General features: G+C 52.2%; 1 protein-coding gene across 1 annotated transcript in view; it reads right to left on the bottom strand.

Moving 5' to 3' along the window:
• Nucleotides 1–3,252, bottom strand: part of LOC144955303 (solute carrier family 15 member 4-like) — a 31,621-nt gene extending 28,369 nt beyond the window's left edge. Inside the window, exons 1-2 of the mRNA XM_078885558.1 lie at nucleotides 3,174–3,252; nucleotides 60–106 (exon numbers count right to left, since the gene is read on the bottom strand). Of these exons, the coding sequence (XP_078741684.1) occupies nucleotides 60–93 (34 nt within the window). The 5' untranslated portion in view covers nucleotides 94–106; nucleotides 3,174–3,252. The remainder of the gene's footprint in view (nucleotides 1–59; nucleotides 107–3,173) is intronic.
• Nucleotides 3,253–21,501: the final 18,249 nt, after the last annotated feature.

Consider the following 21,501-nt stretch of genomic DNA (forward strand, 5'->3'; position numbering starts at 1 on the left):
ATGAGTGAGTGAGTGTATGAGTGAGTGAGTGTATGAGTGAGTGAGTGAGTGTCCCTCACCTCTCCTCTCTTTCTCGAGGCTATGATTGTCCATGTTGTGCCTCTCCCTACAACCACCACAACAACCACAACCACCAATACTACAACCACCACTACCACCACTACACACAACCACAACAACTACTACAACCACACAGCACCACTGCACAGCAACAACAACCACCACCACCACCACTACTACCACACAGCAACCACCACACAGCAACAACCACACAGCAACAACCACCACAACCACCACTACTACCACCACACAGCAACCACCACACAGCAACACCCACCACAACCACCACTACTACCACCACACAGCAACCACCACACAGCAACAACCACACAGCAACACCCACCACAACCACCACTACTACCACCACACAGCAACACCCACCACAACCACCACTACTACAACCACACAGCAACAACCACACAGCAACAACCACACAGCAACACCCACCACAACTACACTACACACAACCACTACTACACACACACAACCACACAGCAACAACCACACAGCAACAACCACCACTACACACAACCACTACTACTACTACACACACACACAACCACCACTACTACTACTACACAACTACACACACACAACCACCACAACCACAACAACCACCACAACAACTACACACAACCACCACTACTACTACTACACAACTACACACACACAACCACTACTACACACACACAACCACTACTACTACACAACCACCACAACCACTACTACACACACACAACCACTACTACTACTACACAACCACCACAACCACCACAACCACTACTACACACACACAACCACTACTACTACTACACAACCACCACAACCACCACAACCACTACTACACACACACAACCACTACTACTACTACACAACCACCACAACCACCACAACCACTACTACACACACACAACCACTACTACACAACCACCACAACCACCACAACCACTACTACACACACACAACCACTACTACTACTACACAACCACCACAACCACCACAACAACCACCACAACCACTACTGTCTGAGTGTCTCACTGTCTGAGTGTCTCACTGTCTGAGTGTCTCACTGTCTCACTGTCTGAGTGTCTCACTGTCTGAGTGCCTCACTGTCTGAGTGTCTCACTGTCTGCGTGTCTCACTGTCTGAGTGTCTCACTGTCTCACTGTCTCACTGTCTGAGTGTCTCACTGTCTGAGTGTCTCACTGTCTGAGTGTCTCACTGTCTAAGTGTCTCTGTGTCTCACTGTCTCAGTGTCTGAGTGTCTCACTGTCTAACTGTCTAACTGTCTAACTAGTCTGAGTGTCTAACTGTCTCTCTGTCTAACTGTCTCAGTGTCTGAGTGTCTCACTGTCTAACTGTCTCACTGTCTAACTAGTCTGAGTGTCTAACTGTCTCTCTGTCTAACTGTCTCAGTGTCTGCGTGTCTCACTGTCTAACTGTCTAACTAGTCTGAGTGTCTAACTGTCTCTCTGTCTAACTGTCTCAGTGTCTGTGTGTCTCACTGTCTAACTAGTCTGAGTGTCTCACTGTCTCTCTGTCTAACTGTCTCAGTGTCTGCGTGTCTCACTGTCTAACTAGTCTGAGTGTCTAACTGTCTCTCTGTCTAACTGTCTCAGTGTCTGCGTGTCTCACTGTCTAACTAGTCTGAGTGTCTAACTGTCTCTCTGTCTAACTGTCTCAGTGTCTGCGTGTCTCACTGTCTAACTAGTCTGAGTGTCTAACTGTCTCTCTGTGTAACTGTCTCAGTGTCTGCGTGTCTCACTGTCTAACTAGTCTGAGTGTCTAACTGTCTCTCTGTCTAACTGTCTCAGTGTCTGCGTGTCTCACTGTCTAACTAGTCTGCGTGTCTCACTGTCTAACTGTCTAACTAGTCTGAGTGTCTCACTGTCTCTCGGTCTAACTGTCTCAGTGTCTGCGTGTCTCACTGTATAACTAGTCTGAGTGTCTAACTGTCTCTCTGTCTAACTGTCTCAGTGTCTGCGTGTCTCACTGTCTAACTAGTCTGAGTGTCTAACTGTCTCTCTGTCTAACTGTCTCAGTGTCTGCGTGTCTCACTGTCTAACTAGTCTGAGTGTCTAACTGTCTCTCTGTCTAACTGTCTCAGTGTCTGCGTGTCTCACTGTCTAACTAGTCTGAGTGTCTAACTGTCTCTCTGTCTAACTGTCTCAGTGTCTGCGTGTCTCACTGTCTAACTGTCTAACTAGCCTGAGTGTCTAACTGTCTCTCTGTCTAACTGTCTCAGTGTCTGCGTGTCTCACTGTCTAACTAGTCTGAGTGTCTAACTGTCTCTCTGTCTAACTGTCTCAGTGTCTGCGTGTCTCACTGTCTAACTAGTCTGAGTGTCTAACTGTCTCTCTGTCTAACTGTCTCAGTGTCTGCGTGTCTCACTGTCTAACTAGCCTGAGTGTCTAACTGTCTCTCTGTCTAACTGTCTCAGTGTCTGAGTGTCTAACTGTCTCTCTGTCTAACTGTCTAACTAGTCTGAGTGTCTAACTGTCTCTCTGTCTAACTGTCTCAGTGTCTGCGTGTCTCACTGTCTAACTGTCTAACTAGCCTGAGTGTCTAACTGTCTCTCTGTCTAACTGTCTCAGTGTCTGCGTGTCTCACTGTCTAACTAGTCTGAGTGTCTAACTGTCTCTCTGTCTAACTGTCTCAGTGTCTGCGTGTCTCACTGTCTAACTAGTCTGAGTGTCTAACTGTCTCTCTGTCTAACTGTCTCAGTGTCTGCGTGTCTCACTGTCTAACTAGCCTGAGTGTCTAACTGTCTCTCTGTCTAACTGTCTCAGTGTCTGAGTGTCTAACTGTCTCTCTGTCTAACTGTCTAACTAGTCTGAGTGTCTAACTGTCTCTCTGTCTAACTGTCTCAGTGTCTGCGTGTCTAACTGTCTCTCTGTCTAACTGTCTAACTAGTCTGAGTGTCTAACTGTCTCTCTGTCTAACTGTCTCAGTGTCTGCGTGTCTCACTGTCTAACTAGTCTGAGTGTCTAACTGTCTCTCTGTCTAACTGTCTCAGTGTCTGAGTGTCTAACTGTCTCTCTGTCTAACTGTCTAACTAGTCTGAGTGTCTAACTGTCTCTCTGTCTAACTGTCTCAGTGTCTGCGTGTCTCACTCGGCAGAGCTGGAGACGAATCGGAGCTCACGGGGCAGCAGCAGCAACAGGCCGTGGGTCACGTGACCAGCCACCACAGCCCCGCCCCTCACCCACTAGCCCCTCCCCCTCGCCCCGCCCCTAGCCCCGCCCCTCACCCACTAGCCCCTCCCCCTCGCCCCGCCCCTAGCCCCGCCCCTCACCCACTAGCCCCTCCCCCTCACCCCGCCCCTAGCCCCGCCCCTCACCCACTAGCCCCTCCCCCGTTCCTAGCCCCGCCCCTCACCCACTAGCCCCTCCCCCTCACCCCGCCCCTAGCCCCTCCCCTCACCCACTAGCCCCTCCCCCTCACCCCGCCCCTAGCCAATCCACTCACCCCGCCCTTAGCCCCTCCCCTCACCCCGCCCCTAGCCCCTCCCCTCACCCCGTCCCTAGCCCCTCCCCCTCACCCCGTCACTAGCCCCTCCCCGCACCTCCCAAAACCCTCCCCCCCCTCTCGCTCACAGCCACGGGAAGAGTAGAGGGGCGGGGCTTGCGGGGTAATTAACATAACGGGGGGGGGGGGCGTTGATCGGAGGTGTAATTAACATAAAAGAGGGCGTGGCTCGATGTATAATTAACATAACGGTGGGACGTTTTCTCGAGGGATAATTAACATAAAGAGGTGTGTGGTTCGAGGTATAATTAACATAAAGAGGGTGTGGCTCGAGGTATAATTAACATAAAGGGGTGTGGTTCGAGGTATAATTAACATAAAGAGGGTGTGGCTCGAGGTATAATTAACATAAAGGGGGTGTGGCTCGAGGTATAATTAACATAAAGGGGGTGTGGTTTGAGGTATTGTGGTTAATGTAAACATGATTCTTTGCAAAAAGGTGTCAGTTTTGTTGCCAAAAAAAAGGGGGAAAAACCCTATTAGTATATTTTGCTACTGGCAAATGAGGTTCCAATGGTGTAAATGCTTAACCCCGAGCTCTCATACTCTGATGGTGCGTTGTCTTTGAGTTGTGCGCCTTTTGGCGTCATCTGGTCCAACACCTCATGAGACGAGGCTCTAAGGAAAGCTGTCTTTGGTGTGGACCAATCAACTTCAAGGACCATGTGAGACTAGGCTCTAAAGAAAGCTGTCTCTGGTGTGGACCAATCAACTTCAAGGACAGTGCACATACATTATCAGAGTTGTGTTTTTTGTTTGCATTTGACTGCAAGTATTGTGGTCAATGTAAACATGACTCCTTGCAAAAAGGTGTCAGTTTTGTTGCCAGACAAAAAGGGGTAAAAAAACTCTATTAGCATATTTTGCTACTGGCAAATGAGGTTCCAATGGTGTAAATGCTTACCCCTGAGCTCTCATACTCTGATGGTGCGTTGTCTTTGAACTGTGCGCCTTTTGGCGTCATCTGGTCCAACACCATGTGAGACTAGGCTCTAAGGAAAGCTGTCTTTGGTGTGGACCAATCAGTTTCAAGGACAATTCATGAATGATCAGAGTTGTGTTTTTTGTTTGCATTTGACTGCAAGTATTGTGGTCAATGTAAACATGACTCCTTGTAAAAAAAGGTGTCAGTTTTGTTGCCAGACAAAAGGGGTAAAAAAAAAATACCCTATTAGTGTATTTTGCTACTGGCAAAGGAGGCCTCATAAGAGTGTGTCGACAATTTGCATGTCAACGATTGCATTGTCTACTTGAACACAAATTAAAGGGGGGTTTCCTTAATCTTTAAGTACGGATTGGGTCACTCACGCATGAGCTCGTGTGTGCAAAAATGTGATCTTTTGGCCTAAGTTTTTTGAAACGTTTCGCAAAACCGCGGTGTATTTTGTAATCCTTTATATTCAGTTCGCTCGCTTGCTTGCTTAGGACCGTGCAAATCTTTCGGTCGTTTTTTTAACCCACTTCCCGTGATCCAATCGAGCTGACATTTTGCACACAGGACTCGTTGTGCGTGACAATTAATGTTCGTGGAAAAAAATTCCCAAAGTTTTACACTGTTTAGGGAAAACAAATTAAATATGTAATTACCAAATGCTTAATGGTGGCATACAATCATCTGACCCATAGGTGGCAGCCATCTCAAGCAAGAGGACGAGAAGACTCTAGCCGCCCCGATGCCACGCATATAAAGGATTTAGAGTGAAAAACTTTGTTTTTACGGGTTTATTTGTTAAATCCTTTATATTCAGTTCGCTTGCTTGCGCGCTTACGACCGTGCAAATCTTTCGGTCGTTTTTTTAACCCACTTCCCGTGATCCAATCGAGCTGACATTTTGCACGCAGACTCGTTGTGCGTGACAATGTATTTTCGTGAACAAAAACATTTAAAAAATGTACACTTTTTAGGACAAAAATATTATATTGAATTACCAATTGCTTAACGCTGCAATGCAATCATGTGACCCATAGGTGGCAGCCACCTCAAGCCAGAGGACGAGAGGACTCTAGCCGCCACGCATATAAAGGATTTAGAGTGGAAAACTTTGTTTTTACGGGTTAATTTTTTAATGGTTGATTTGCCAACTGCTAACTCGGCCCAGATGTCGCAATCGGGTACCCGATACCCGTACCCTACCCGGCTACCCGTACCCGTACCCGGCCGGGTACGGGTAGCCGGGTAGGCCGTGAGTCATTGGTGAGTCACCGTGTGTCACTCATTTCCCAACGTCTTGTCTCTTCTCGCAGTTCAAGTTCCTAGAATCAACCCACCCGCGCCTGCAACGAGGCTTCATCCCAGAGGTCGCAACCGGGTGCCCGATACCCGTACCCTACCCGATACCCGTACCCGGCCGGGTACGGGTATCGGGTAGGCCGTGAGTCACTGGGTGAGTCACCGTTTGTCACTCATTTCCCAACGTCTTGTCTCTTCTCGCAGTTCAAGTTCCTAGAATCAACCCACCCGCGCCTGCAACGTGGCTTCATCCCAGAGGTCGCAATCGGGTGCCCGATACCCGTACCCTACCCGTACCTGGCCGGGTACGGGTAGGGTACGGGTACGGGTAGCTGGGTATCGGGTAGCGCAGATGATTTGGTCGTAAGGGGCAGAGCTCGCTGGCGAAAGAAATGGCAACTAGTTAACTCATTTCTACTGTTAGGTTTTTTCGGTAAAGTCACGTAGGAAATTAAGTAAAAAATAAAAGATTAATTTTAATCAAAGAAGAAATAATAGAAAAAAAGTATAAATCTTTATTTATTTTTTTCCCTACGTGACTTTACCGAAAAAACCTAACAGTATGAATCCTTGCAAGTCACAAAAGGTTAAAATCTAGAATTAACTCATTTCGATATAAAGCTTTCGTGACTGCAGCAGGGATTCATCTTCTTGGTTCTTTCGGTAAAGTCGTCACGTAGAAGGGAAGTAATAAAATAATAAAAATAAAACCTAATAAAATACAATTGTATTTTAAAAATACAGTTGTTTTAAAAATGAAACATAATAAAACACAATTGTATTTTAAAAATACTATTGTTTTAAAAATAAAACATAATAAAATACAATTGTATTTTATAATGTTTTATTTGTATTATTTTATAATAAAATAATAATAATAAAATAATACATTTCGATTAAAAGCTTTCGTGACTGCAGGGATTCATCTTTTTGGTTCTTTCGGTAAAGTCGTCACGTAGAAGGGAAATAATGGGGCAGCTTTGTCTGTGTCTGTGTAGGTGCTGCTACTAACAGCACTTGCCCCTACAGCCACTGTGTGGGGCTACCTGGGGGAGCTTTGTCTGTGTCTGTGTGTGTAGGTGCTGCTACTAACAGCACTTGCCCCTACCGCACTGTTTGGGGCTACCTGGGGCAGCTTTGTCTGTGTCTGTGTAGGTGCTGCTACTAACAGCACTTGCCCCTACTGCACTGTGTGGGCTACCTGGGGCAGCTTTGTCCGTGTCTGTGTAGGTGCTGCTACTAACAGCACTTGCCCCTACAGCCACTGTGTGGGCTACCTGGGGCAGCTTTGTCCGTGTCTGTGTAGGTGCTGCTACTACTAACAGCACTTGCCCCTACCGCACTGTGTGAGCTACCTGGGGGAGCTTTGTCTGTGTCTGTGTGTGTAGGTGCTGCTACTAACAGCACTTGCCCCTACAGCCACTGTGTGGGGCTACCTGGGGGAGCTTTGTCTGTGTCTGTGTGTGTAGGTGCTGCTACTAACAGCACTTGCCCCTACCGCACTGTGTGGAGCTACCTGGGGCAGCTTTGTCTGTGTCTGTGTAGGTGCTGCTACTACTAACAGCACTTGCCCCTACAGCCACTGTGTGGGGCTACCTGGGGGAGCTTTGTCCGTGTCTGTGTAGGTGCTGCTACTAACAGCACTTGCCCCTACCGCACTGTGTGGGCTACCTGGGGCAGCTTTGTCTGTGTCTGTGTAGGTGCTGCTACTAACAGCACTTGCCCCTACCGCACTGTGTGGGCTACCTGGGGCAGCTTTGTCTGTGTCTGTGTAGGTGCTGCTACTAACAGCACTTGCCCCTACCGCACTGTTTGGGGCTACCTGGGGGAGCTTTGTCTGTGTCTGTGTAGGTGCTGCTACTACTAACAGCACTTGCCCCTACCGCACTGTGTGAGCTACCTGGGGGAGCTTTGTCTGTGTCTGTGTAGGTGCTGCTACTACTAACAGCACTTGCCCCTACCGCACTGTGTGAGCTACCTGGGGGAGCTTTGTCTGTGTCTGTGTAGGTGCTGCTACTACTAACAGCACTTGCCCCTACCGCACTGTGTGGGCTACCTGGGGGAGCTTTGTCTGTGTCTGTGTAGGTGCTGCTACTAACAGCACTTGCCCCTACCGCACTGTGTGGGCTACCTGGGGCAGCTTTGTCTGTGTCAGTCTCAACCGCCATTGACGCCTCGTCCAAAAAAACCTTCTCATCAGGAGCCTGTGTGACTCATTTAATTGATTATAAAATTTATTTAATTACATTTTTTTCCAACGTAATTATGCAAATTAATTTATATATTAAAATAACTCTCCCCCCCCCCCTCGCTGGCGCCTGACTCGGCGTTTTTTTTTCGCGCGTGAAAGTTTTTTTGCAGCGCTCACGCAAAATCATATCTCGCTTCGGGACATATGCAAATCGGGCTTTATCTGAAATGTTTTTTTTTAACTTAAAACTTTCGTGGCTGCAGCAATTCGCATTCTTTGGTTCTTTCCCTAAAGGCACGTAGATAGGAAATAAAATACAAATGATAAAAAAATGAGGGTGAAAATGTTTTTATTTAATTTTTTAAGATCATTTTTGCAGTGTTTGATTTTACCACCCGCCCTTGTACGCTTGAACCCACCTCCTTTGCCTCATTTGCATATTAGACCACACCCCGTGCACAGCAACCCCACGCCCCTTGCCTCATTTGCATATCAGGCCACGCCCCAAAACCGTCGCCTGCTGGAAACGTGGAGATCGCTGTGACGTGCATCGATTGCGGTGACGTCACCAATTTGCATAAATTATCTTGAAATCGATGAACTTTTTGTTAATACGACGACATTTGGAATTCACAGCCGCGGGGTTGAAAGGTCATCGCAGTTGATGGTGGTGGTGATGGTGGTGATGATGGTGATGATGGTGAGGGTGGTGATGGTGATGGTGGTGATGATGATGGTGGTGATGGTGGTGATGATGGTGATGGTGGTGGTGATGGTGGTGATGATGATGGTGATGATGGTGATGATGGTGGTGGTGGTGATAGTGGTGGTGATGATGATGGTGATGGTGGTGATGGTGGTGATGGTGGTGGTGGTGGTGGTGATGATGGTGGTGATGATGGTGGTGATGGTGGTGATGGTGATGATGATGGTGATGGTGGTGATGGTGGTGGTGGTGATGGTGGTGGTGATGATGATGGTGATGGTGGTGATGGTGATGATGGTGATGGTGGTGATGGTGGTGATGATGGTGGTGGTGATGGTGGTGGTGATGATGGTGGTGGTGGTGGTGATGATGGTGGTGATGATGGTGGTGGTGATGGTGGTGGTGGTGATGGTGGTGGTGATGGTGATGGTGGTGATGGTGATGATGGTGGTGGTGATGGTGATGGTGGTGATGGTGGTGATGGTGGTGGTGGTGATGGTGGTGATGATGGTGGTGGTGGTGGTGATGATGATGGTGATGGTGGTGGTGATGATGGTGATGGTGGTGATGGTCGTGGTGATGGTGGTGATGATGGTGGTGATGATGGTGATGGTGGTGGTGGTGATGGTGGTGGTGATGGTGATGATGGTGATGGTGGTGATGGTGGTGGTGATGGTGGTGATGATGGTGATGATGATGGTGATGATGGTGGTGGTGGTGGTGGTGGTGATGATGATGGTGGTGGTGATGATAGTGGTGGTGGTGGTGATGATGGTGATGGTGGTGATGGTGGTGATGGTAATGGTGGTGATGGTGGTGGTGATGATGGTGATGATGATGATGATGATGGTGGTGATGGTGATGATGGTGGTGGTGGTGATGATAGTAGTGGTGGTGATGATGGTGGTGATGATGGTGATGGTGGTGATGATGGTGGTGATGGTGGTGATGATGATGGTGAATGGTGATGGTGGTGATGGTGGTGAATGGTGGTGATGGTGGTGATGGTGGTGATGGTAATGGTGGTGATGGTGGTGGTGATGATGGTGATGATGATGATGATGTTGGTGATGGTGATGATGGTGGTGGTGGTGGTGATGATAGTGGTGGTGATGATGGTGGTGATGATGGTGATGGTGGTGATGATGGTGGTGATGGTGGTGATGATGATGGTGAATGGTGATGGTGGTGATGGTGGTGAATGGTAGTGATGGTGGTGATGGTGGTGATGGTTCGGCTGATGATGGTGGTGGTGGTGGTGATGATAGTGGTGGTGATGATGGTGGTGATGATGGTGATGGTGGTGATGATGGTGGTGATGGTGGTGATGATGATGGTGAATGGTGATGGTGGTGATGGTGGTGAATGGTAGTGATGGTGGTGATGGTGGTGATGGTTCGGCTGATGATGATGGTGGTGGTGATGATGATGGTGATGATGATGTTGGTGCGCCACGCCTATTACCATCATTAGCGGAAAGAACGGTGATCCAATCTCCGACCCCCAGGAACAGTTTTGCAGATTTGCTGAGCATTTCTGTGAGGTCCTGGGGGAGGGGAAATCTCTCAGCCAGGAAAAAATCGTGGCACAAAGTGGGGATAACCCTGCTGAGGCTGCGGTGCCTCAAATATTGGAAGAGGTCACCCCCTGTCAGTGGCTGGCTGAGGTGCCAGCTGTTGAGGAAGTACTGAGGGCGATCCAGAGTCTGAGACCAGGGAAGGCACCGGGCAGAGATGATCTCCCAAGCGAAATGCTCAGGGAGGGTGGCGTTTGTGCACAGACTGCCCTATATGACATCATAACAACAGTCTGGACCACTGGACGGGTTCCGCAGGATTGGAAGGATGCCCTGGTGGTCCCCCTCTTTAAGAAGGGGGACCGCACAGACTGTAACAACTACAGGGGCATCTCACTCCTCAGTGTGAGGCCGGGAAAGGTCCTGGCAAGGATTATTCAACATCGCCTTGCTAGGCACGCTGAGGAGAGGCTTGCGGAGCCCCAATGCGGTTTCAGGAAAGGGCGGTCCTGCACAGATACCATATTTTCTGTCCATCTGCTACAGCAGAGGTGTAGGGAATTCCAACAAGACCTACATCTCTGCTTTATTGACCTGGTCAAGGCCTATGATACCATCAGTAGGCCTGGGCTCTGGGTTGTTCTTCGTGCTTTCGGAGTCCCTGACCCTCTGCTCACGATCATTAAGGACCTTCATGATGGTGAGCGGGCCCGGGTAAAACTACGTGGCCGGGAGTCGGAGCCTTTCCCTGTACACCTTGGGGTGCGACAGGGATGTCCTATGGCTTCCACATTATTTAACATCTATTTTGACTGCGTAGTTCGTGAAGCCTTCAATAGCTGTACCGGGGGAATTTCCATTTGGTACAGATATAATGGGAGGCTGATCGACGCCCGGGTGCGATCAAGGGATGGCTCCCTATTGGTCAACCACGTTATGTATGCCGATGATTTGGTAATAGCTGCTCATTCAGAAGAGGAGTTGGAGACGCTGCTGCTGAGACTGGAGTGTGCCACTAAGAGGTGGGGCCTTACCATCAGCCCCACCAAAACTAAGCACCTGCCTGGGTATTTTGTACCATCGGACACTCCACCCCACAACTCCCAATCGGTGATGGGGCAGTTGTGGAGAGAGTGGAGAGTTTCCCATACCTGGGCAGTGCGCTCATGACCGGCTCCAGTTTAGCCGCAGAGGTCTCACTCCGAATCAGTCGAGCGGCAATATCTTTTCATCGGCTGCGTAACGCTGCTGTGTGGAAGCTACCTGGTCTGTCGCTCCGCACGAAGCTTCAGGTCTTCTCAGCCACGGTCATTCCCTCCCTTCTCTACGCTTGCGAAACGTGGACCCCCCCTAATGGAGCATTTTCGCCGGTTGGAAACATTTAGGCTGGCCTGCCTACGATCCATCCTGGGTTTAACCAGGCTGGATTGTGTGAGGAGCTCACAAATCCTTGAAAGATCTGGGCAAAGTCCCATCGGTGAGCTCCTCCCGCAGGCAAGGCTGCGTTGGCTGGGTCATGTAGCCCGCATGCCCAGCCACCGCATGCCTAAACAGCTTTTGTTCGGCCGGATCGAGGGGGCTAAACGGGCGCGGCACGGGCTAGAGAAGAGATGGAGTGATGTGGTACAGGAGGACGTGGAGCTGAGTGGACTTGCCGATGACTGGTACCAGCGGTGTCAAGATCGGCCTCTGTGGAGGAGGCTCGTGAAGGACGCTACTGGGCAGTTGGAGACAGTCGCCCTCCAACAACAACGGAGGGCGGAGGAGCGACGCTCACAACAACGAGCGGAGCGCCGGGTGGCTAAAGCACAGCAAGTTGGCACAGCAGGGGGCACAGGTGGTGCATCAGCCAGTCATCTCGGTCATCTCGGTCAGTCGACCCGTGGCACCTGCTGGGTCTGCCCCGTGACCTCCTGCCAGCGGGCGTTCGACACTTCACGTGGCCTCAGGGTGCACATGGCCTGGCACAAGCGTCGTGGTGACGTCACCGCCACTTAGTGGCGAATGGCGGTTGTTGTTGTTGTTGATGATGGTGCTGCTGCTGATGATGATGGTGGTAATGATAATGGTGGTGATGGTGGTGATGATGATGGTGGTGGTGATGATCCAGTCACTCACTCAACCACCCATTCTCTCACTCACCCCACATCCACTCACTCACCTAACAACCATTCACTCACCCACTCACGCAACCACCCATTCACTCACTCACCCACTCACTCACTCAACCAACCACCCATTCACTCACCCACACACTCACTCATTCAACCACCCATTCACTCACCCACACACCCACTCAACCACCCACTCACACACACACACACTCACTCAACCACCCATTCACTCACTCACCCACCCATTCACACACCCACCCCACATCCACTCACTCACCTAACCACCCATTCACTCACCCACTCACTCACTCACTCGACCACCCATTCACTCACCCAACCACCCATTCACTCACTCACCCACACACCCATTCACTCAACCACTCATTCACTCACTTACCCACACACTCACTCACTCACGCACCCATTCACTCACTCACCCACACACCCACTCACCCAACCACCCATTTATTAACTCACCCACACACCCGTTCACTCAACAACCCATTCACTCACTCACCCACACACCCACTCACTCAACCACTCATTCACTCACTTACCCACACACTCACTCACTCACGCACCCATTCACTCACTCACCCACACACCCACTCACCCATTTATTAACTCACCCACACACCCGTTCACTCAACTACTCATTCACTCACTTACCTACACACTCACTAATTCACGCACCCATTCTCTCACTGACCCACACACCCATTCACTCAACCACCCATTCACTCACTCACCCACACACTCACTCACTCACTCAACCACCCATTTACTCACCCACACACTCACTCATTCAACCACCCATTCACTCACCCACACACCCACTCAACCACCCATTCACTCACTCACCCACCCATTCACACAGCCACCCCACATCCACTCACTCACCTAACCACCCATTCACTCACTCACCCACACACCCACTCACTCAACCACCCATTCACTCACCCACACACTCACACATTCACCCAACCACCCATTCACTCACTCATCCACTCACTCACTCACTCAACCACCCATTCACTCACTCACCCACTCACTCACTCACCCAACCACCCATTCACTCACCCACACACTCACTCATTCAACCACCCATTCACTCACCCACACACCCACTCAACCACCCATTCACTCACTCACCCACCCATTCACACAGCCACCCCACATCCACTCACTCACCTAACCACCCATTCACTCACTCACCCACACACCCACTCACTCAACCACCCATTCACTCACCCACACACTCACACATTCACCCAACCACCCATTCACTCACTCATCCACTCACTCACTCACTCAACCACCCATTCACTCACTCACCCACTCACTCACTCACCCAACCACCCATTCACTCACCCACACACTCACTCATTCAACCACCCATTCACTCACCCACTCACTCACTCACCCACACACTCACTCACTCACGCACCCATTCACTCACTCACCCACACACCCACTCACCCAACCACCCATTCACTCACTCACTCACTCACCCACACACTCACTCACGCACCCATTTACTCACTCACCCACACACCCACTCACCCAACCACCCATTCACTCACTGACCCACACACCTGTTCACTCAACCACCCATTCACTTACTCACCCACACATTCAGTCACTCACCTAACCACCCATTCACTCACCCACTCACTCACTCAACCACCCATTTACTCACTCACCCACACACTCACTCATTCTACCACCCATTCACTCACCCACACACCCACTCAACCACCCACTCACACACACACCCACTCACTCAACCACCCATTCACTCACTCACTCATCCACTCACTCACTCACTCAACCACCCATTCACTCACTCACCCACTCACTCACCCAACCACCCATTCACTCACCCACACACTCACTCATTCAACCACCCATTCACTCACCCACACACACACTCACGCACCCATTCCCTCACTCACCCACACACCCATTAACTCAACAACCCATTCACTCTCTCACCCACACACCCACTCACCCAACCACCCATTCACTCGCTCACCCACACACCCATTCACTCAACAACCCATTCACTCACTCACCCACACACCCACTCACTCACGCACCCATTCACTCACTCACCCACACACCCACTCACCCAACCACCCATTCACTCACTCACCCACACACTCACTCATTCTACCACCCATTCACTCACCCACACACCCACTCAACCACCCACTCACACAAACACCCACTCACTCAACCACTCATTCACTCACTCATCCACTCACTCACTCACTCAACCACCCATTCACTCACTCACCCACTCACTCACCAAACCACCCATTCACTCACCCACACACTCACTCATTCAACCAACCATTCACTCACCCACACACCCACTCACGCACCCATTCCCTCACTCACCCACACACCCACTCACCCAACCACCCATTCACTCACTCACCCACACACCCATTCACTCAACAACCCATTCACTCACTCACCCACACACCCACTCACCCAACCACCCATTCACTCGCTCACCCACACACCCATTCACTCAACAACCCATTCACTCTCTCACCCACACACCCACTCACCCAACCACCCATTCACTCGCTCACCCACACACCCACTCACCCAACCACCCATTCACTCACTCACCCACACACCCATTCACTCAACCACCCATTCACTCACCCACACACCCACTCACTCAACCACTCATTCACTCACTTACCCACACACCCACTCACCCAACCACCCATTCACTCACTCACCCACACACCCATTCACTCAACAACCCATTCACTCACTCACCCACACACCCACTCACTCAACCACCCATTCACTCACCCACACACCCACTCACTCAACCACTCATTCACTCACTTACCCACACACTCACTCACGCACCCATTCACTCACTCACCCACACACCCACTCACCCAACCACCCATTCACTCACTCACCCACACACTCACTCATTCTACCACCCATTCACTCACCTACACACCCACTCAACCACCCACTCACGCACACACCCACTCACTCAACCACCCATTCACTCACTCACCCACACACCCACTCAACCACCCACTCACACACACCCACTCAACCACCCATTCACTCACCCACACACTCACACATTCACCCAAACCACCCATTCACTCACTCACCCACTCACTCACACACTCACCCAACCACCCATTCACTCACCCACACACTCACTCATTCAACCACCCATTCACTCACCCACACACACACCCACTCAACCACCCATTCACTCACCCACACAACCACTCAACCACCCACTCACTCACCCACACATTCACTCATTCTACCTCCCATTCACTCACCCACCCACCCACTCAACCACCCACCCACTCACATACACACTCACTCACTCAACCACCCATTCACTCACTCACCCACACACCCACTCACTCAACCACTCATTCACTCACTTACCCACACACTCACTCACTCACACACCCATTCACTCACTCACCCACACACCCACTCACTCAACCACTCATTCACTCACTTACCCACACACTCACTCACTCACACACCCATTCACTCACTCACCCACACACCCACTCAACCACCCACTGACACACACCCACTCACTCAACCACCCATTCACTCACTCACCCACACACCCACTCACTCAACCACCCATTCACTCATTCACACACCCACTCACTCAACCACTCATTCACTCACTTACCCACACACTCACTCACTCACTCACCTACACACCCACTCACCCAACCACCCATTTACTCACTCACCCACACACTCACTCATTCTACCACCCATTCACTCACCCACACACCCACTCAACCAACCACCCACTCACACACACACCCACTCACTCAACCACCCATTCACTCACTCACCCACCCATGCACACACCCACCCCACATCCACTCACTCACCTAACCACCCATTCACTCACTCACTCACTCACTCACCCACTCAACCACCCACTCACACACACCCCCACTCACTCAACCACCCATTCACTCATTCACTCACTCACCCACTCACTCACTCAACCACTCATTCACTCACTTACCCACTCATTCACTCACTTACCCACTCACTCACTCACCCACTCAACCACCCACTCACACACACCCCCACTCACTCAACCACCCATTCACTCATTCACTCACTCACCCACTCACTCACTCAACCACTCATTCACTCACTTACCCACTCATTCACTCACTTACCCACTCACTCACTCACCCACTCAACCACCCACTCACACACACCCCCACTCACTCAACCACCCATTCACTCATTCACTCACTCACCCACTCACTCACTCAACCACTCATTCACTCACTTACCCACTCATTCACTCACTTACCCACTCACTCACTCACCCACTCAACCACCCACTCACACACACCCCCACTCACTCAACCACCCATTCACTCATTCACTCACTCACCCACTCACTCACTCAACCACTCATTCACTCACTTACCCACTCATTCACTCACTTACCCACTCACTCACTCACCCACTCAACCACCCACTCACACACACCCCCACTCACTCAACCACCCATTCACTCATTCACTCACTCACCCACTCACTCAACCACTCATTCACTCACTTACCCACTCATTCACTCACTTACCCACTCACTCACTCACCCACTCAACCACCCACTCACACACACCCCCACTCACTCAACCACCCATTCACTCATTCACTCACTCACCCACTCACTCACCCACTCATTCACTCACTTACCCACTCACTCACTCACCCACACAGCTTCACATTTAGAATTCGTAGGCAGAGTCAGGCTGGAAACCCTTCTCGCGAATTACTCGAGGTCGTCTGCATTTGCTCCGTTAATAAACTGTAGTATCGGCACGGCTCGATCTCTGTGTGGGTAGAACGTCGATGGTGATGGTGGTGATGGTGGTGGTGATGGTGGTGATGGTGGTGATGATGATGATGATGATGGTGGTGATGATGGTGGTGGTGGTGATGATGATGGTGATGGTGGTGATGATGATGATGATGGTGATGATGGTGATGATGGTGGTGGTGGTGGTGATGGTGGTGGTGGTGGTGATGATGGTGGTGATGATGGTGATGATGGTGGTGATGATGGTGATGATGGTGGTGATGATGATGATGATGGTGATGATGGTGATGATGGTGGTGATGATGGTGGTGGCGGTGGTGATGATGGTTGTGGTGATGATGGTGGTGGTGGTGATGATGATGGTGGTGGTGGTGATGATGGTGATGATGGTGATGATGGTGATGATGGTGATGGTGGTGATGATGATGATGATGGTGATGATGGTGATGATGGTGATCTCTGTGTGGGAAGAACATAGGGGTGATGTCCACAATTTGCGTGCGGTGGGATTGTGCGGGGGGACACTGCAGAGGTCGCAACCGGGTACCCGATACCCGTACCCTACCCGATACCCGGCTACCCGTACCCGGCCGGGTACGGGTAGCCGGGTAGACCGTGAGTCACTGGTGAGTCGCCGTGTGTCACTCATTTCCCAACGTCTTGTTTCTTCTCACAATTCAAGTTCCTAGAATAAACCCACCCGCGCCTGCAACATGGCTTCATCCCAGAGGTCGCAATCAGGTACCCGATACCCGATACCCGGCCGGGTACGGGTAGGGTACGGGTACGGCCGGGTACGGGTACCCGTTTGCGACCCTGGTGCGGCCGGGTACGGGTACGGGTAGACCGTGAGTCACCGGTGAGTCACCGTTTGTCACTCATTTCGGGTAGGGTACGGGTACGGGTAGCGTACGGGTACCCATACCCGGCTGGGTACGGGTACGGGTACCCGTTAGCGACCCTGGTGCGGCCGGGTACGGGTAAGGAATCAAAACCCGTTTGCGTCCTCTGGAAGAGGGTAGCGCTGAGGGAGAGGCTTGCGAACAAATTCGCGCAGCCCTTTAGCGCTAGTCTTGCTGGGCTAGCAGATTAGTGCTCAATCACCCAGCGGTAGTCTTGCTGGGCTTAGCAGATTAGGGCTCAATCGCCCAGCGGTAGCGCATGCATATTCACACCGGCGGTTTCTTTAGCGCTAGCCTTGGTGCCAAACGAGCGCCTGCAGGGGCGTGTGCGTGCACGTGGCCGCCCTCGTATTAGCGGTGGTGTGCGCGGGGGTGTGCGGAGTAACCCCGTGCGGCGGTGAGCCAGCGATTTAGCTATCGGGGAGGGGGGGACGCTAAAGCGGCGGTTGGGGGCCGATCACCCGGTAGGAGTAACTCCGTGTGGCGGTGAGCCAGCGATTTAGCTATGGGGGGGGGGGGGACGCTAAAGCGGCGGGTGGGGGGGGCGATCACCCGGTAGGAGTAACTCCGTGTGGCGGTGAGCCAGCGATTTAGCTATGGGGGGGGGGGGACGCTAAAGCGGCGGGTGGGGCCGCCGATCACCCAGTAGGAGTAACTCCGTGCGGCGGTGAGCCAGCGATTTAGCTATGGGGTGGGGGGCGCTAACGCGGCGGGTGCGGGGGCCGATCACCCGGTAGGAGTAACCCTGTGCAACTGTGAGCCAGTGATTTAGCTATAGGGGAGGGGGGGGGGACGCTAAAGCGGCGGTTGGGGCCGATCACCCGGTAGGAGTAACTCCGTGCGGCGGTGAGCCAGCGATTTAGCTATATGGGGGGAGGGACGCTAAAGCGGCGGGTGCGGGGGCCGATCACCCGGTAGGAGTAACCCTGTGCAACTGTGAGCCAGTGATTTAGCTATAGGGGAGGGGGGGGGACGCTAAAGCGGCGGTTGGGGCCGATCACCCGGTAGGAGTAACTCCGTGCGGCGGTGAGCCAGCGATTTAGCTATATGGGGGGAGGGACGCTAAAGCGGCGGGTGCGGGGGCCGATCACCCGGTAGGAGTAACCCCGTGCGGCGGTGAGCCAGCGATTTAGCTATGGGGGGGGGGACGCTAAAGCGGCGGGTGGGGCCGCCGATCACCCAGTAGGAGTAACTCCGTGCGGCGGTGAGCCAGCAATTTAGCTATGGGGGGGGGGGACGCTAAAGCGGCGGGTGGGGCCGCCGATCACCCAGTAGGAGTAACTCCGTGCGGCGGTGAGCCAGCAATTTAGCTATGGGGGGGGGGACGCTAAAGCGGCGGGTGGGGCCGCCGATCACCCGGTAGGAGTAACTCCGTGCGGCGGTGAGCCAGCGATTTAGCTATGGGGGGGGGGACGCTAAAGCGGCGGGTGGGGCCGCTGATCACCCGGTAGGAGTAACTCCGTGTGGCGGTGAGCCAGCGATTTAGCTATGGGGGGGGGGGGACGCTAAAGCGGCGGGTGGGGCCGCCGATCACCCGGTAGGAGTAACTCCGTGCGGCGGTGAGCCAGCGATTTAGCTATGGGGGTGGGGGGGGGGGGGGGCTAACGCGTCGTGACTTTTATTTTTTTATTTTACTTTTATTAATTTAAATTTTCTACCCACGTCACTTTACCGCAAAAACCCTAAGAATATGAATCCTTGCAGTCACGAAAGCTTCAAATCTAGAATGAATCCAGCGGCTGGACGGACGGGGTGTTCGGCGGGACCCTGAGGGAGGCATCTTTGCCTGACCCCCCCCCCAGCTCGTGACAGGGAAAGGGGGAGGCCGGGCCGCTGGTCTCTCTCCAAGGGGCTGGATGTGGCCTCGTGTAGAGGAGATGAAGCAGAGGTCGCAAACGGGTTTTGATTCCTTACCCGTACCCGTACCCGGCCGCACCAGGGTCGCAAACGGGTTTTGATTCCTTACCCGTACCCGTACCCGGCCGCACCAGGGTCGCAAACGGGTTTTGATTCCTTACCCGTACCCGTACCCGGCCGCACCAGGGTCGCAAACGGGTTTTGATTCCTTACCCGTACCCGTACCCGGCCGCACCAGGGTCGCAAACGGGTACCCGTACGATTGCGACCTCTGGGATGAAGCCACGTTGCAGGCGCGGGTGGGTTCATTCTAGGAACTTGAATTGTGAGAAGAGACAAGACGTTGGGAAATGAGTGACAAACGGCGACTCACCAGTGACTCACGGCCTACCCGGCTACCCGTACCCGGCCGCACCAGGGTCGCAAACAGGTACCCGTACCCGTATTCGGCCGGGTACGGGTAGCCGGGTATCGGGTAGGGTACGGGTATCGGGTACCCGGTTGCGACCTCTGAGATGAAGGTCTGGCCGAAGCGGTTCGCCCTGTCAAAGGCCTTCTTCGCCTGGTCCTAGCAGGCCCGAGTGCATGTTGTTACGCTTCCGCGAGGGAGATTACGTCTCTGATCGTACCGAGGGAGAGATGGGGAGAGTTGGGGAGATGGGGAGAGAGATGGGGAGAGATGGGGAGAGATGGAGAGAGAGAGCGAGCGAGAGGTGGGGGTTTACATAAAGCAAAGTAAAAAAATGAAAAAAAAAATTACGAAATGATGAACGAAGCAAAGTGCCGACTACACCGAGCATCTTCTTGTTTCCACTGATCGTGAAAAAAAATTGAGAGATGGGGAGAGATGGGGGAAAGAGATGGGGAGAGAGAGATGGAGAGAGAGATGGGGAGAGAGATGGGGGGAGAGATGGAGAGATGGGGGAGAGTGATGGAGAGAGATGGGGGAGAGATGGGGGAGAGATGGGGAGAGATGGAGAGAGATGGGGAGAGAGATGGGGAGAGAGAGATGGAGAGAGAGATGGGGAGAGAGATGGGGAGAGAGATGGGGAGAGAGAGATGGAGAGAGAGATGGGGAGAGAGATGGGGGGAGAGATGGAGAGATGGGGGAGAGTGATGGAGAGTGATGGAGAGAGATGGGGGAGAGATGGGGAGAGATGGAGAGAGATGGGGAGAGAGATGGGGAGAGAGAGATGGGGAGAGAGATGGAGAGATGGGGGAGAGTGATGGAGAGTGATGGAGAGTGATGGAGAGAGATGGGGAGAGAGATGGGGGGAGAGATGGAGAGAGATGGGGAGAGAGATGGGGGGAGAGATGGAGAGAGATGGGGAGAGATGGAGAGAGATGGGGAGAGAGATGGGGGAGAGTGATGGAGAGAGATGGGAGAGATGGAGAGAGATGGGGGGAGAGATGGAGAGAGATGGGAGAGATGGAGAGAGATGGGAGAGATGGGGGAGAGAGATGGAGAGAGAGATGGAGAGAGATGGGAGAGATGGGGGAGAGAGATGGGGGGAGAGA

The sequence above is a fragment of the Lampetra fluviatilis genome, unplaced genomic scaffold, assembly GCF_964198595.1.
Source record: "Lampetra fluviatilis unplaced genomic scaffold, kcLamFluv1.1 SCAFFOLD_495, whole genome shotgun sequence".
In the NCBI taxonomy this organism is placed as follows: Eukaryota; Metazoa; Chordata; class Hyperoartia; order Petromyzontiformes; family Petromyzontidae; genus Lampetra; species Lampetra fluviatilis.